Source organism: Plecotus auritus (genome assembly GCF_963455305.1).
Source record: "Plecotus auritus genome assembly, chromosome: 7".
Classification (NCBI taxonomy): domain Eukaryota; kingdom Metazoa; phylum Chordata; class Mammalia; order Chiroptera; family Vespertilionidae; genus Plecotus; species Plecotus auritus.
This window is the reverse complement of record NC_137774.1, coordinates 84,745,152-84,763,022: the sequence shown is the minus strand read 5'-3', so window position 1 is coordinate 84,763,022 and position 17,871 is coordinate 84,745,152. Positions and strand designations below refer to the sequence as shown.

The following is a 17,871-nucleotide window of genomic DNA, read 5'->3' as shown; positions in this document are numbered from 1 at the left end:
GGTCCCCAATTGAAGAGTGTGCAGGTTGGGCTGAGAGACCCGCCCCTCCCCCCCATTCACGAATTTCATGCACTGGGCCACTAGTAACTAATAATCAAATAGAACAGTTAATAATATACTGTAATAAAGCTTATGCGAATGTGGTATGACTCTTATCTTATAACCAATCTTATAACCTACTGATAATTGACGGCTATTAAGTATACATGGGTAGGTCACAGTGTATACATGAGAATATCTGGACAAAGGGATGATTCCCATCCCAAGTGGGATGGTGTGAGATTTCATCATGCTGCTCAGAACAGTGCACAATTTAAAACTTATGAATAGTTTATCTCTGTAATTTTCCATTTAACGTTTTCGGACCACTGTTGACTGTGTGTAAGTGAAACCGTGTCCTAGCTGGTTTGGCTCAGCGGATAGAGCATTGGCCTGTGGACTAAAGAGTCCCAGGTTCGATTCCAGTCAATAGCACATCCCTGGGTTGCGGGCTCGATCCCCAGTAGGGGGTGTGGAGGAGGCAACCAATCAATGATTCTCTGTCATCATTGATGTTTCTGTCTCTTTCTCCTTCTCCCTTCCTCTCTGAAATCAATAAAACATATATTTAAAAAAAAGTGAAACCGTGAATAAGGGAGGGACTACTATAAAGATAAATTTGTCATTGCTTTAGGAAGGATCACATTTGATGGCATTGTTTCTAAATTAGATATGAATATAGTAAATCCTCACTAATGTCATTGATAGGTTCTTGGAAATTGACATTTAAGTGAAGTGAAATAACATAAAGGAAACTAATTTTATTATTGGTTAACTAGAGGCCCAGTGCACAATCAGGGCGGAGAGGGACGCAGAAGGTTGTCCAGCCAGGGAGGGACCGTGGGAGAGCTCAAGGGCGTGTCTGGCCCATCTTGCTCAGTCCCAATTGGCTGGACCCCAGCAGCAAACTAACCTACTGGTCAGAGTGTCTGCCCGCTGCTGGTCACATCATAGCAAGCGGTTGAGCGACCTTCACAAATCATTAGCATATTACACTTTGATTGTTTGAACGGACGACCGGACACTTAGCATATTAGGCTTTTATTATTTAGGATTTATATAAACAAAAGTTAAGTTCCTATCACGTATTTCTGATCACAAAAGCATCAAACTTCTAAGTTAAGACCCAGAACCCTTCTAATATTAAACATTGGCATAAATGTGAGCTATAAAAACATTTTTGAAAGGTTAATAAAAACAAATAAGAACCAAGTAAAAATTAGTAATAAAAAGAAGTGTGAAAAGGACTTTGACCCCTAATAAGCTAAAAAAAAAAATGTAGGTGGAATTTGAACAGGAAAGGCATGTTATGATCTGTGTTAGTGGTTCACTCTGCTGTGTTGTAAAGATACTGGAGATGTGGGGGCAAGGATAGCATATAGACCATTAATTTGTGGCAGCAAAAGTAGAGGGAAGAGAAAACATACTATTAATTGAAGTAAGAATGCACAAAGAACAGTGAGGCATGTTTAAGAAAAGTGTTTGTGAATCATGCAGATGAGATTAAGTATGCAGTTAAAAAATTGGATTTGGAACTAAGGAGGAAAATCTAAGCTAGAGAGAGATCTGGGGATCATTAGCATATAGGTAATGATTAAAGGCATGACTCTATACCAGCCTTGGGCAAACTACGGCCCGGGGGCCAGATTCGCCTGTTCTATCCTGTTCTCTTGCTCTCCCCTCTGCTCCTTTACTTTGAATTTATATTAGTTCACACAAACACTCCATCCATGCTTTTGTTCCGGCCCTCTGGTCCAGTTTAAGAACCCATTGTGGCCCTCGAGTCAAAAAGTTTGCCCACCCCTGCTCTATACTCTGGAGCCCTTATAAACCACCAACCACAGGTGAGGCTCTGGAGAAGAGTGAGTAAAAATGAAAGTGTGCCAAGAAGGCTCAGAATCCTTTTGAGCATCTGTTAAGGGATATAGAAGGAGCCATTAAAGAGAACACAAGGACATTGAGAAAGGAAGTGTGGGAGATGAAAGCCAGAGTGGAATAGTCAGCCTTGTCAGAAGCTCCAGGATACAAGCAAGAAGAGCTTTGTAGAGAGAGAAAGAGAAACAGCCAGGTTGAATTCTGTTGGTGGAGAAATTTGAAAGTGAAAAGATTTAGGTAGGTTAATTGGGTAGTGAGATTTTCTTCCCTCCCTCCCTCCTTCTCTCCTTATCCGAGGATATTTTTCCATTGATTTTTAGAGAAAGTAGAAAGGTGAGGGAGAGACAGAAATATCAATGAGAGAGAGATATATCAATTGGTTGCCCTTGCATGCACCCCGACCAGGACCGGGAAACCTGCATCCAAGGTACGTGCCCTTGACCTGAATTGAAACTGGGACTCTTTAGTCTTAGTCTCCAGGCCGATACTCTATCCACTGAGCCAAACCAGCTAGAGCAGTACTGAGTTTTTCTTGAAGTCTAGGGGAAGAAGCTGTGGCTGAAGTAGAATATTGTGTGTTTATTTTAAATATTCGTGAGATTAAGTGTTCCTTTGGAGGGGGAGGAGACACTAGAAAGCAGAGGTTGAAGAAACAGGGTAAAGAATGTTGATTAAAGGATTAACTGAACCCCACCTTCTCTATGCCTCAAGGAAATCAGTTAAAGTTAGATACAGATAGTTTGGGGAGTGGTTTGTAGGTTGGGTAAGGGTTGAGGAAATTAAACCCTGTGGTTTTTGTTCCCTTTTTTTTTTTTTTCCTTTCCTAAGTAGCCAGTCATTAGCTGAAAGTGTGAGGGCATTGTAGAGTATAGTGGGCACAGGGGGAACCTGCCACTGGAGAAGACTTAGACCCTGTAGTAGCAGAAGGGGTAAGTGTATTGACAGTTCATCAGCCATACGGCTCACCTGAGAAGCTAGTGATTACATATTAAGGTGGAAGCAGGTACAGTCAAGTGATGTCCATTTTACAGGGCTGGATTCAGACTGAGGTGTAAGGGAGGCAATGCAGTGAGGGGGACAGGAAAAGATGAGTGATTCACAAAGAAGAGATTAAGAAACTAAGTCATCTTGGTTGGAGAGCAGCTACAATAGGAATGGGAACAGGGTCAGGGATCTGAAAGTAGCAGTGAGGAGATAGAAGGTAAGGACTCTCATCTTGGCATTGATGCTCCAGGACTATAAGGAGGGAGTTTCAGAGGGTTCACCATTTTCAGATAAGGGAAGGAGATGGAAAGGAAGACTTCTTTAAAAGAAGAGAAATAGGTTCAATGAAACATAGTAGGAAAGGTAGAGAGGGAGAGAGGAGGTGTGTCAGCAGTGAATGAAGGCAGGACTAGGATATACTAGTAAGATCGAAATAATAGAGACCTATAGGGTCTTGGGCTTTAGATGATGGGTGAGGTCCTGTAGGATGTCTGGTGATAGCTTGAGCAGAACTAGATGTTGAAGTTGCCCTGCAGAAGCCCACTGCCAGTTTGTTGGAGGGGCCTCAATGAAAATAGGCACATGCAAAAAGAGGAAGGCGACATGGAGGGGTGAGCATGCTAAACTGAATAATGTCTAAAGCTGTGACTTTCCGGTTTGCCAGTCCAATTATAGTGCTAATTAAGATGGTAGTCATATCTTCAAAATAAAAATGAAATGGTGGCCTCTGTGGAAGAGCTTCATCAAAAGAATGCTGTGTAATTTTGCTGTCTTTTTTTTAGAATTTGTTCTATTTTTTTTTTTTTTTAATGGTTCCACAGGCTGGATAGGGTGTAATACAAGCTAACCAATATTTTAATTACAGATCACTAAGCAGTTTTGAGTCTGGAGAATTTGTTGAATGTACTGAGCAATTAGAATTGTTACCAGGAGAAAATATCAATCTACTTGCTGGAGGATCAAAAGAAAAAATAGGTATTTGAGATAATTTTAAAATTAAGTATTTTTATTCACAAGCTGCTCAAAATATTTGGCTTTTAGGATATTTTACTGGGAAATCTGGGAATTTATTGTATATTAACTTTGGGGCAGAGTTCCATGCAAATCAGCTAATTTAGAACTGTTCTGTTTATTTGGCAAATAAATAGTTTAAAATTAAGCAAACTTTAAAAAGGCTATAGTAATACTTTGAAATTTATCTAGCCATTTTGCTTGAAAAAATATGAGTAGTGTTTAAGCTAAATATTTTTTGTGCTGACATCTTGATGTGGTTCATTAAGTTCTTTATCACAACTGAAAGATTTTGTATAATGTATACTATAGTATTGAGTAATTTGTGTGGTAGCATTGATTTGGTAGATTCAGTAAGATTTGCCAAAGTAGCTCTAGATTAACCCCTATAAATAGGTGATTTACTGATTTCTGAGCCTTGAAATGAACTGATTTGGGGGAGTTCTAAATTATAATTTTATATAAAGAATAATTTTCATAGGTATCAGAAGTAGTATTTAATTGTTTGAAACTAATATGAAAGGAGGTATTAATTGATAATTTCTTAACACTGTCAAAATATCTTATTACTCGTACATTAAAAGTGAATTAACTTTTAATGGAATCTATTTAACTTATGTAGATATGAAAAAACTGCTTCCTAACATGTTGAGTCCAGATCCAAGGGAACTCCAGAAATCCATTGAAGTTCAGTTGTTAAGAAGCTCTGTTTGTTTGGCAACTGCTTTAAACCATCTAGAACAAGATCAGAAGTGGCAGTCTATCACTGAGTAAGTTGAATCCTAAGGAGGTGAATGTGCATTATGCACTAGAGGCCTGGTGCACGAAATTCATGCACGGGCGGGGGGGTTCCCTCAGCCCAGCCTGCACCCTCTCCTATCCTCGGGCCTAAACAGGCAGTCGGACATCCCTCTCACAATCCAGGACTGCTGGCTCCCAACTGCTCGCCTGCCTGCCTTCCTAATTGCCCCTAACCGCTTCTGCCTGCCAGCCTGATCACCCCCTAATCACTCCCCTGCCAGCCTGATTGATGTCTAACTGCTCCCCTGCCAGCCTGTTTGCCCCCAACTGCCCTCCCCTGCTGGCCATCTTGTGGTGGCCATGTTGTGTCCATATGGGGGCAGGATCTTTGACCACATGGGGGCAGCCATCTTGTGTGTTGGAGTGATGGTCAATCTACATATTATTATTTTATTAGATAGGATAGAGGCCTGGTGCATGGGTGGGGGCCAGCTGGTTTGCCCTGAAGGGTGCCCGGAAGGGTGGGGGTTCCCTTGGGGAGTGGGGCAGCCTGGGCGAGGGGCCTGTGGTGGTTTGCAGGCCGGCCACACCCCCCAGTGACCCAAGCGGAGGCCCTGGTATCTGGGATTTATTTATCTTCTACAATTGAAACTTTGTAGCCTGGAGTGGAGCCAAGCTTTCTGCTCGCTCCGTGGCGGCAGCCATTTCTGTTGGGATTAATTTATCTTCTATAATTGAAACTTTGTAGCCTTAAGCGGAGGCCTGGGCTGGCCAGGGTGTGTGGAAAGCTTGGCTTCCTCCATCGCCGGGGAAACCCAAGCCTCCTGCTCTCTCCATGGCCGCAGCCATCTTGGTTGGGTTAATTTGCATACTTGCTCCTGATTGGCTGGTGGCTGTATCAGATTGATGGTTAATTTGCATATTACTCTTTTATTAGACAGGATACTTCACGATAAATGCATGTACGCTGGTGGGGTGAGGCAGTTAACAGAGCACTACAGTGCTAGTTGTGATAGCTTCATTTAGTTGTAGAAGTTGTATGTGAATGCCACTTGGCAACATACACTGAAGTTGAAAGTAAATAAAATATAAACACCCCCCCCTCCCAAAAGCAAATGCCCTGACTTGCTTATATCATTTTACTAAAGAGCAGGCCAGCTCCTCTTCCTTTCCTCACTTTGGATGCCAATATGGAAGCATCTTATCAAACTGCTTTATACCCTTTAGTGGTTACAAGTTGAGAAATCTCATTAATCAATTAATATTTTGTTTCAGAAACATGGTAAAATACTTGAAGCAAACCTCACGTATAGCTATTGGACCACTGAGACTTTCTACTTTGACAGTCTCCCAATCTCTTCCAGTTCTGAGTACCTTACAGCTGTATTGCTCTTTTGCTTTGGAGAACACAGTTTCTAACAGACTTTCTACAGAGGTGTGTATATTTTTACCAGGATATTCTTTCGATCATCAATAGGCACTAGTGTAGAGCAAAGACTATTTTTCAATTTTTAAAATAGCATTTGTGGGTTTTGTTGGACACGCTAGCAAATACAGAAACGTAAAATGCCATTTTCAGGCAGATCTTCATTTGAGAAGTGTATAAGGCAGATCGAAGAACCTAAGATACATAATCTTAAGGATGCTAATTGCTTAACTTTTTTCTTCCTTTTTCTTCTTGGACAAGATGTTGGTGTACATAAATACTGTATATCTCCCTTGGGCAGATTATATAAATTTTAGATTTGACTAAAATGAAGACACTCCCTCCTTTTCCCAGAGAGGTTAAAGTTTAACCAAAGATAAGCTCTTCCCAAGGGAATTATACTAGTAATCTCTGAAAATGTGTTTATGAAGAAATAGTTTTATATGTTTCTATAATTTAGCTTCTGCTTTACAGTACATATGCTGTTTATTTTTTATAAAAATTGTGCACTTTATTGATAAGTATATTGATAAATTGGATTTACATTTTGAAAAACAATTTTTTGGGGGTAAAACCAAGTTTTCTCTTAGAGTATCTTTTCCTCCTGTGATTAGGAGACACAGTGAAGAAAGGGGAGAGTTTAATGTATATAAACCTGGAGTAGAGCTGAGGTAGCTGTCCTATGGGGGTGTAACTAAACTCGGTCTACAAACATATAAGGAGCCTATTTCCATTAAGGAGTTTTGGTTTTTCCCTGGCAGGACTGTCTGATTCCACTCTTCAGTGAAGCTTTGCGTTCATGTAAACAGCATGATGTGAGGCCATGGATGCAGGCATTAAGATATACCATGTACCAGAGTCAGTTGTTGGATAAAATAAAAGGTAACTAGGTTTATTTAAGAAATGGATTTATTGAGACATTATTTACACATTATAAGTGTATAGTTCTTTGAGTTTTAACACATCCTCACCTGTGTAAACACCAATAAAATAAAAATATAGAACATTTATATACTCCAAAAGGTTTCCTTATGTCTTTTCTCAGTTATCTCTCCCACCTGCCCATCCCAGGCAACCACTGATTTGCTTTCTATCACTATAGATTAGTCCTGTCTTCACTAAAGTTTTATATAAATGGAATCATAAAATATGTTCTTTTGTGTCTGACTTGCTTGCTTAGTATTTTATTTTTAAGGGTCACCCATAGTACAAGAATCAATGTGGTCCTTCCTATTGTTGAGTAGAATCCATTGTATGGATATACCACAATTGTTTATCTGTTGACCCTTTAATGGATGTTTGAGTTCTCAAAATTGGGCTATTATGTACCAAACTGCTGTGAATTTCATGTAGAAGTCTTTGGGTGGACATGTATTTGTATTTCTCTTGTAAATGTCTAGGAGTACGGTTGTTGGGTCATATGGTTTAACTTTCAAAATAGTTTGGTAGTTTCTTATAAGCTGGTTTTACATATTGCATTCCTCTGGCATTTCATTGTTGGGGTTGTCAGTCTTTAATTTTAGTCCCTGCAGTGTGTATATAGTAGTATCTTGTGGTATTTACATTTTCTTGATGAGTAATGATGTTGAGTATCTTTTCATTTGCATAGTGGCCATTGTATATCTTATATTCTGTAAAGTGTTTAGATCTGGTCAATTTTTAATGGTCGTAAGACTTGTTTATGTGTTTGGGGTATAGATTCTTTATCAGATATAATACACTGTAAATGTTAAGTTTAAACACTCCAAAAGAATAGTAAGAAAAATTTGTCATTTCTAAGAAAGAATGTCTGTCATGTTAAAGGGATGACAGCAATTTACTTTTACTGCTCTAAAATGGAAAACTTGCCAGAAATCTGTCGAATTTTAGTTGGAAATGTGGTAGCTGGGATTACTGAGTAAATTTGAATGTTAAATTTCAACTAAGCTAATGCTGGGTATGCGCTTGCATTGCAGGGTGATTATTGGTAAGTGTGACTCATACCATTAATGTCATAGAGACCTGGGTTTGGATCTTTAGCCCAGCATTTGTAAATTGGAGGACCTTAGGGCAAGTCATTAAACTTCTAAGTCACTTTCTTTTTTTGGTTATGGTGATTGTGCCCCACTGATGTAATTCTTTGTAAGGATTTGTAGGAGATGAGACAAGGTATATAAAAGCCCTTGCACAGAGCATGGCATATAATAGGACTCTAAATATCTCCTTTTCTATCCTTATTGAACATGTTTTAAAATTGGAAAGGAAAAGTCAGGAATACAATGGTTGTATTAATGAAAGATGCTTAGATGACCTAGTTTGCCTAAGGGAGAGATGAATTTGGATGAGGTTGAGATTGGAATGGAAAGCAAAGCATCAGTACCTTAAATGCCACATTCAGTTTTGGCTTTGTCAGAAGGACAGTGCGAGGCCATCGAAGGGAAGGGAAGTGTTCAGACTTCCCTCTGTGTAAGATTGCTTCAGTTGCAGGTTGGAGAATGGATTAGAAGAAGGTAAGACTGGAGGCAAAGGTACCAGTTTGGATGAAGTCGTTGCCAAAGGTAACCAAAGGTAGCATTAGGGACAGAAAAAAAGTAGATGTGATATGAGGGTTGAAAGTAAAGTCTAAGATGACTGCCCAGACCTGCTCAAGTAGCCAGGTTGATCATGTGCCTTTCCTTGAGACAGGGAAAATAGAGAAGGAAGTAAAAGGTTTGAAGATGGAAACTTGCATGGATGGGTAGTGGAGGAGAAGGATTCTTCAGGAAGGTAGGAATAAACCAGGAGAGAATGGCAGGGGGTACTTACACAGGAAGGAGGGAAGGTCTAGCCTCACTCTCATCCCCCACCCTTTGGCCTAGGTGCTTTACTTTAAAAATTCAGAAATTAAAAGGCTGAATTTTTTATAGTGAATGGTTTTTACTTTTGTCTACTTTGTTGTGTATGTTAATTTCAACAAGTGTTTATTGTTTATTGCATGCCAAGCACTATGCTGACTGCTAGGGATTTAAAGAAGGTGAAAACAATGAGCTTTTATTATTTATGTAGCCAAGAGTTGGGGAAGAATTTTTTGGTTGTGTTTCTGTGAAATCTGGGATGCCAGGGACTAATAAAATGTTTTCTTCTCTCCAGAACAAACAATTCCTATTAGAAGCCATCTCATGGAATTAGGTCTAACAGCAGCAAAATTTGCTAGAAAACGGGGGAATGTGTCACTTGCAACAAGACTGCTGGCACAGTGTAGTGAGGTTCACCTAGGAAAGACCACCACCGCACAGGATTTAGTCCAGCATTTTAAAAAACTGTCAACTCAGGGTCAAGTGGATGAAAAATGGGGGCCTGAACTTGACATTGAAAAAACCAAATTGCTACATACAGCAGGTTAGTAAAAATGAATTATGATAATGGTATCTAACACAACTACTGTGTATGGTGTTAGATAATAGCAGAAATGTTGGTTTTTTTTTTTCCCCCCCCCTAGCTGGAGCAGAACATTTGAGTCCTAAATAAGAATTTATGTGTATTGACTTATCTCTATGATTTAGTACTTATAAAAGAAGTAATTTTGTTACTGGTTATTAAAATAAAACCTGCTTTAAGAGATTATTGGTTATCACTGAATTTACATGTTTTTAGAAGTTCATGTACCCCAAAATGTCCTTGTTCGCTTTGAAGGCTTCTAAGGGCTTGTTTTTTGGTTTTCTATAGGCCAGTCAACACACGCAATGGAAATGTTGAGTTCCTGTGCCATATCTTTTTGCAAGTCTGCCAAAGCTGAATATGCAGTTGCCAAGTCAATTCTGACACTGGCTAAATGGATCCAGGCAGAATGGAAAGAAATTTCAGGGCAGCTAAAACAGGTTTACAGAGCTCAGCAACAGCAGAACTTTACAGGTCTTTCTACTTTGTCTAAAAACATACTCACTCTAATAGAACTGTCATCAGTTAATACAGTAGATGAAGAGTATCCTCGGATTGAGAGCGAATCTACAGGTAGGATTTCTTTCTCTTACTATCTTTAAAATATTAATTTTAAAAGTTATTGTGCCCCCGTTTTAAAGTTTACAATGTTAGTGGTTCAGCCTGTGTGGCTCAGTTGTTGAGTGTCGACCCATGAACCAAGAGGTTACCAGTTTGATTCCTGGTCAGGGCACATGCCCAGTTTGTGGGCTCGATCCCCAGTAGTGGGTGTGCAAGAGGTAGCGATCGATGTTTCTGTCTCTATCTTCCTCCCTCTCTCTCTAAAATCAATAAAGTGTACAATGTTACGCTGACTGTAATTGGCCACAAAAAGTGTCTCTGGAAATTTAATATGTTATATTGCCTAGAAGTAATTAAAACATATTTCTTTAATATCTAATGCCACTGTGGAAGTCATTGAACTCTGCCCCCCAGGCCATACTCTCCACCTTCCCAATTCACAGTGCTTTTATGAACTTAAATGTTTTTGCTGGCAATCAGATTCTGCCCCAGATAACTAAAATTTTTTGTCACACAAGAAGAAGCAAAAAAGATATGAAATAGTAGTTTGTGGTCCCCTTGACTGGTGAAGCACAGGAATTACAGAAGGATTCAAGTTTCACATCCCGACACTAGTGTTAGTAACAGAAAGGTGCCTGACAGATAGGATAGTTAATTCATTCAACATTTGAGTGGTACCATTGTCCCGTTTTTATAGATTAGGAGGTAATTAACCTCTTTGCTGAACGTGAGAATGTACTTTCATTTTGTTGCTGTGAAGCCTAGCATCTTAATTACTTAACAGTCTTATATTTATAATGTGTGTTTTATAGGGCCTTGGTATTCATAAGGGATATTTCTTTATAAATCTTCACATTGGCAAATGACACTAGAACAAGCGATACTTTTACTTTTAAACTGGGAATAAAGGCCTGGCTGGTTTTGCTCAGTGGATAGCGTGTCAGCCTGTGGACTGAAAGGTCCCAGGTTTGATTCCAGTCAAGGGCACATGCCGGTGGTTGCCAGCTCAATCCCCAGTGCAGAAGGCAGCCAATCAATGATTCTCTTTCATCATTGATGTTTCTGTCTCTCCACTCTCCCTTCCTCTCTGAAATCGATAAAAATATATTTTTAAAAAATAAAAATAAACTGGGAATAAAGATATTCACCTCACTTACATTCTTTTTTTAGAATTTGGGGAAGTTGAGGAATGTAAAGAAGTTGCATGAAGGGTCTAGAGCAGGGGTGGGCAAACTTTTTGACTCGAGGGCCACAATGGGTTCTTAAACTGGACCGGAGGGCCAGAACAAAAGCATGGTTGGAGTGTTTGTGTGAACTAATATAAATTCAAAGTAAAGGAGCGGAGGGGAGAGCAAGAGAACCGGATAGAACAGCCGGATCCGGCCCGCGGGCCGTAGTTTACCCAAGGCTGGTCTAGAGAGATGGAACTATTTGTGTTAACTGTTGCAGACACTTCATACTTCACTTAAAGTGGATAATGACAGCTAATATTCTGCTAAAAGTGTTGTTTGTATAATGACTTATTTTTATTTATGAAAATAAATGTAATTTTACTTACCAAAAAAAAATGATATTCACCTCATGAATCTCTGAATGAGATTGTATACTAATCACCTTTTATATTCATTTGCCAAAATGTTTAAGCTGAATCTAATCATAAGAATATAGCCATTCAAATCCAGAATGCAAGACATTCTACAACATATCTGACACCTGAACTGTTTAAGGTGTTCAATTTTAGCATCATGAAAGACATGAACAGCCCTGACTGGTTTGGCTCAGTGGATAGAGCGTCGGCCTGTGGACTGAAGGGTCCCGGGTTCGATTCTGGTCAAGGGCATGTACCTTGGTTGCGGGCACATCCCCAGTAGGAGATGTGCAAGAGGCAGCTGATTGATGTTTCTCTCCCATCAATGTTTCTAACTCTCTATCCCTTTGCCTTCCTCTCTGTAAAAAATCAATAAAATATATTTTTTTTAAAAAAAAGACATGAACATATTTTACAGGGTTATAATTTTGGTAGGATTTTTTAAAAAATGTATTTTTATTGATTCCAAAGATAGGAAGGGAGAGGGAGATAGAAACATCAATCATGAGAAAGAATCATTGATCAGCTTTGCCTACTACTGAGGATCGAGCCTGCAAGCTGCAACCTACAACCCAAGGCATGTGCCCTGACTGGGAATCGAACCGTGACTTCCTAGTTCATAGGTTGATGTTCAACCACTGAGCCACACCAGCCAGGCTACAGGGTTATAATTTAAGCTTACTTGCGAAGCTGAGTGGTTCATCTCAACATATTGGCCTTTTAAAAAAACATAATACAAATAAATGCTTTATCTAATTATGTACTACAGTATTGTGGAACTTACTGGTTTTAGTGTTAAAAAAAGAAAAAAAGAATCTATGAATGTAACATTGCTGATTGCTTTCATTATTTTTTTCTTCATGGCAGTACATATTGGAGTTGGAGAACCTGACTTCATTTTGGGACAGTTGTATCACCTATCTTCAGTACAGGCACCCGAAGTAGCCAAATCTTGGGCAGCCTTGGCTAGTTGGGCTTATAGGTGGGGCAGAAAGGTGGTTGACAATGCCAGGTATGTATGTTGAAATGTGTAATTTATTTTAATGCATTGCAAAATAGAGGTTTAAAATGTCTGCTGAAGTTTTGGTAGCTGAAATACCAATTACTTGTTTATTTTTATAGTCAGGGAGAAGGTGTTCGTCTGCTGCCTAGAGAAAAATCTGAAGTTCAAAATCTGCTTCCAGACACTATAACTGAAGAAGAAAAAGAGAGAATATATGCTATTCTTGGTCAGGCTGTGTGTCGGCCAGCAGGGATTCAGGCAAGGAAAACATGATACAGTGTTTGGGGGAAATAGTGTCAAGGTCACTGTTCCAGTTCATTCGTTTTGCGGTTGATTACATATAGTTGATTCAGTGTTGTTTTATTTCAAATAAATCTTTGGTTTTTAAGATTAAAGTGAGTTAATAGCTTTCTGATTTCTTGAGAAATCAACTCAATTCCTTAGGGTCCTCTTAAAAAAGGGTGAAATTTCATTTTATATAAAGTAGATTACTCTTGAAATGCAGTTCTGATCAGAAATTAGGATCTTAACATAGACTTGACAGCTTTTAAAATATGCTGGTGCCTGAGCCCCACCCCAGATATTCTGGATGGAATGTATGTATGCACATGTGTGCATGTGTACTTAAGCTTATTAGGTGATTTTAATATATAGCCAGAGTTGAAAACCAATGGAATAGATTATCTGTAGGCTTTACCTCCCCTCCCCCTCAAAAGTTATGACTATTAAGTATTTAGTTGCAAACTTTAAAAGTTTGGATTTTATTGATTCTGTTCTTACTCTAGACCAGGGGTGGGGAATGTCCGGCCTGCATGCCATATAAGGCCCGTAAAATCATTTGGTCTCGCCCTGCCAAGGCATTGGGGATGAGTTAATTAAATGTTTGACCAAATATAGCAGGCTGATTTTTAAGTTGATAATTTTGTATACCCGAGAATGATGTTATAAATATCCAAATAGCCACTGGCAGAAAAAAGGTTCCCCACTCCTGCCTAGACTTTAGCATATATCGTTGTCTGCCAATGCCTATCATGTGCATGCAATACTGTACAGGGAGTAAGGTCTATTGTGACTTTATTCTGTGTACCTTCAGCCTTTTGAACAGATTGTTTCCTTTTCTGCAGGCAGAATATTACATTATAACTTAGAACATTTAAAATCCAAAAATCAGTCTTTAATCTTTGAGAGATGCTTATATCTTCTTAGCTACATTAACATACCATAAGGAGAAGCATATTGACATTTAGCCTATATAATGCTAAATATGGAGTAGTTTGGTCTTTCATAATGAGAAAAATATTTTCATTTGACAGGAAAATCAGGTACCTTTCTTTTCAATTTGTATTATAAATAGCATTTTATGCCCAATTTTTATTTAGGATGAAGATATAACACTTCAGATAACAGAAAGTGAAGATAATGAGGAAGATGACATGGTTGATGTTATCTGGCGTCAGTTAATATCAAGCTGCCCATGGCTGTCAGAACTTGATGAAACTGCAACAGAAGGAGTTATTAAAGTGTGGAGGAAAGTGGTGGATAGAATCTTCAGCCTGTACAAGTTGTCCTGCAGTGCATATTTTACTTTCCTTAAACTCAATGCTGGTCAGGTAGGTCACACAGTCTTCTCTTTTAGCAAAATTTATTTGAAATTATTTTCCTAATAGACAAAAACAGTATTCTGAATTATTTATTTCTTCCTTTTGTCTTTTACCCTAGATTCCTTTAGATGAAGATGATCCAAGGCTACATTTAAGTCACAGAGTAGAGCAGAGCACTGATGATGTGATTGTGATGGCTACCTTGCGATTGCTCAGGCTGCTGGTGAAGCATGCCGGGGAGCTTAGGCAATATCTAGAACACGGCTTGGAAACAACACCTACTGCTCCATGGAGAGGTGATGGTCTAAAAAAATGTCTCAACAAAAATTATTTCTGGGTAGGATAGCTAAGGCAATAAAAAAGTAGAGGTTCCTTCTTTATATCTATTATTTCCAGTGTTACAGAATGGATACATTAGTTCTTATGACACCCTGAGCTGCTGTTACACCACTTCCCTCTCACTTTTCAGAATGGAAAAGCTGAAAGGCAGAAGCTTTTTATGTACAAAATGAATTTTGGAGAGAGTGGTTAAAATTAAGTTCCAAAAAAGTTTATATGCTCTGTGGAATCTAAAGAACAAAATAAATTAATAAAATAGAAATAGGCACATAGAGAGGAGAAACCAAGATGGCGGCATAGGTAAGCACCTAAACTGCTGCCTCGCACAACAATTTCAAAACTACAACTAAAAGACAGAACGGACACCATCCAGAACCACAGGAAAGCTGGCTGAGTGAAAATTCTACAACTAGAAGGAAAGAGAAAAGCTCACAGAGAATTGGAGGTACGGCAAAGGGTCTTTGTGCACGCAGAGGGAAGGGCAGCTGAGAGCCTGGCTGACTTTCTCTGGCGGAAGGGGGAAGGAAGCCCACGACCGCACTGAACCCCAGTTCTGACTCCACAGAACCCCAGTCCCGGGTGAAACCCCGTGGACCCAGGCTCATACAGGGGGAGTCTGGACTGTCAGGTAGAGAGAAAGGCACTTGGAGACCCGGGGGAGCCTCGGCAGGCAGGGTTCTGGAGGCGCGCGCGCCAGTGTGCACAAAGGCTGCGGAGGTTGCCACAGGCTTTCCCTAGCAGAAGGGAGTCCGAAGCTCCTGACTGCACTGAGCCCCAGTTCTGACTGCACTGAACCCCAGTTCCAAGCGAGCCCCTGGGGACCCGCGCTCTTGTAGGGGGAATCTGGACTCTCGGGCGGAGACTTGGGAGCCGGGGAAGGCAGAGGTCTGCAGGTGCGCACGCGCGCAAGGGCAAGGCTAACGGGAAGCCAAGACTGTCTGCTCTGCCCTGAGACTCCACCCCATCCAAGCAGAGCACAGAGGCTATTGCAATTTGGCAAGTCTAATCCTATAAGGCTGTCTCCAGCACCGAACTTCACCCAGCGTAGACACAGCTGATCCTTACAGCCAACTGGCCTGGAGGTCAATTCCTCCCAGTGATACCAACAACAGTCAAGACTTAACTACAACAAGGCTGTACACACAGTCCACAAAGGGGTGCACCAAGAGTGTCCACCTCAGGTTAACTGGGGAGGCAGACCCACTGGGCCATATAGGAAACCTAGCACACAAATCTACCCTACCAACACAGGGAAGCAGTGAAAATGCGGCGTCAAAGAAACAGATCACAAACGAAAGAAATGGAGAAAAACAAACGACTGGATATAGAATTCAAAACCACGGTTATCAGGCTTTTCAAGAATATCCTAGAAAAGGCCGATAAATATAACGAGACCCTCGAGGATATGAAAAAGGACCAACTAGAAATTAAACATACACTGACTGAAATAAAAAATATTATACAGAGACCCAACAACAGACTAGAGGAACACAAGAATCAAGTCAAAGAATTGAAATACAAAGAAGCAAAAAACACTCAACAACCAAAAAAGCAAAAAGAAAAAAAAATCCAAAAAGTTGAAGATAGCGTAAGAAGACTCTGGGACAACTTCAAGCGTACCAACATCCGAATTATGGGGGTGCCAGAAGAAGAGAGAGAGCAAGATACTGAAAACCTATTTGAAGAAATAATGACCGAAAACTTCCCCCACCTGGTGAAAGAAATAGACTTCCAAGTCCAGGAAGCGCATAGAACCCCAAACAAAAGGAATCCAAAGAGGACCACACCAAGACACATCATAATTAAAATGCCAAGAGCAAAAGACAAAGAACCTTAAAAGCAGCAAGAGAAAAACAGTTAATTACCTACAAGGGAGCACCCATACGATTGTCAGCTGATTTCTCAACAGAAACTATACAGGCCAGACGGGAGAGGCAAGAAATTTTCAAAGTGATGAATAGCAAGAACCTACAACCTAGATTACCCAGCAAAGCTATCATTCAGAATTGAAGGGCAGATAAAGAGCTTCACAGATAAGAAAAAGCTAAAGGAGTTCATCACCACCAAACCAGTATTATATGAAATGCTGAAAGGTATTCTTAAAGAAGAGGAGGAAGAAGAAAGTAAAGAGAAAAATTATGAACAACAAATACATATCTATCAACAAGTGAACCTAAAAATCAAGTGAATTAAAAACCTGAGGAACAGAATAATCTGGTGAATATAATAGAATCAGGGGCATAGAAAGGGAGTGGACTGATAATTCTCAGGGGGAAAGAGGTTTGGGGGGGTTCAGGAAGAGACTGGACAAAAATCATACACCCATGGATGAGGACAGTTGGGGGGAGGTAAGGGCAGAAGGTGGGGTGGGAACCGGGTGGAGGGGAACTATGGGGGGAAAAAGGAGAAACAATTGTAATAATCTGAATAAAGATTTATTTAAAAATAAAAAAAAGAAGAAGAAGAAATAGGCACATAGATACAGAGAGCAGACCAGTGGTTGCCAGAGGGAAGGGGTGTCCTGGGTGTAAAAGGATTTAGAAGTACAAATTGGTAGTTACAAAATAGTCCCGGGGATGTATAGTCAATATCAATAATATTACAATAACTATGTATGGTGCCAGGTGGGTTGTGGAAATACTAGAGGGAATATTTTGTAGAGTGTATGATTGTCTAAACTGGTGGTTGGCAAACCGCGGCTCGCGAGCCACATGCGGCTCTTTTGCCCCTTGAGTGTGGCTCGGCGTTAGAACCACTTCTTCAAAATAGACTCGCCCAGGCCAAAAACGACTTCTGCGCATGGGCCACGAAGTTTCAATCGCACTGTACGTGCACGCCCGCAGGTGGTATTTTGTGGAAGAGCCACACTCAAAGGGCCAAAGAGCCGCATGTGGCTCGCGAGCCGTGGTTTGCCGACCACTGGTCTAAACTGTGCTGTATACCTGCAACTAATACAAAACAATATTGAAAGTATTAAACTGTAATTGAAAAAATAATGTCATATATCCTTTGGAAAAATTATCTCTGCCTTCTTTTACAGTCACTCACAGAAAATACATTTCTCTGGAATAATTTTGAATTGCTCTAGATTTTGATTATAGCTCCGTACCCTAACCACACTGGGAAAGCAAGAGCTATTGTGTATAGCCCTAGCCAGTCTTGCTCAGTGCTTAGAGCACTAGCCTGAGGACTCAAGGGTTTGATTCTGGTCAAGGGCATGCACCTTGGTTGCAGGCTTGATATCTGGTACTCATCAAGGTGTGTGTGGGAGGCAACCATCGATGTTTCTCTCTGTCTCTCCCCCTCC

At 40.1% G+C, this 17,871-nt stretch overlaps 1 protein-coding gene across 2 annotated transcripts in view; it reads left to right on the top strand.

Moving 5' to 3' along the window:
- Nucleotides 1-17,871, top strand: part of SMG1 (SMG1 nonsense mediated mRNA decay associated PI3K related kinase) — a 118,254-nt gene that overhangs the window by 64,003 nt on the left and 36,380 nt on the right. For both annotated transcript variants that reach the window (XM_080680961.1, XM_080680960.1), the window contains 10 exons: nucleotides 3,764-3,873; nucleotides 4,532-4,679; nucleotides 5,926-6,085; nucleotides 6,838-6,958; nucleotides 9,185-9,433; nucleotides 9,761-10,045; nucleotides 12,489-12,633; nucleotides 12,744-12,882; nucleotides 14,004-14,234; nucleotides 14,344-14,521. In XM_080680961.1, the coding sequence (XP_080537087.1) occupies nucleotides 3,764-3,873; nucleotides 4,532-4,679; nucleotides 5,926-6,085; nucleotides 6,838-6,958; nucleotides 9,185-9,433; nucleotides 9,761-10,045; nucleotides 12,489-12,633; nucleotides 12,744-12,882; nucleotides 14,004-14,234; nucleotides 14,344-14,521 (1,766 nt within the window). The remainder of the gene's footprint in view (nucleotides 1-3,763; nucleotides 3,874-4,531; nucleotides 4,680-5,925; nucleotides 6,086-6,837; nucleotides 6,959-9,184; nucleotides 9,434-9,760; nucleotides 10,046-12,488; nucleotides 12,634-12,743; nucleotides 12,883-14,003; nucleotides 14,235-14,343; nucleotides 14,522-17,871) is intronic.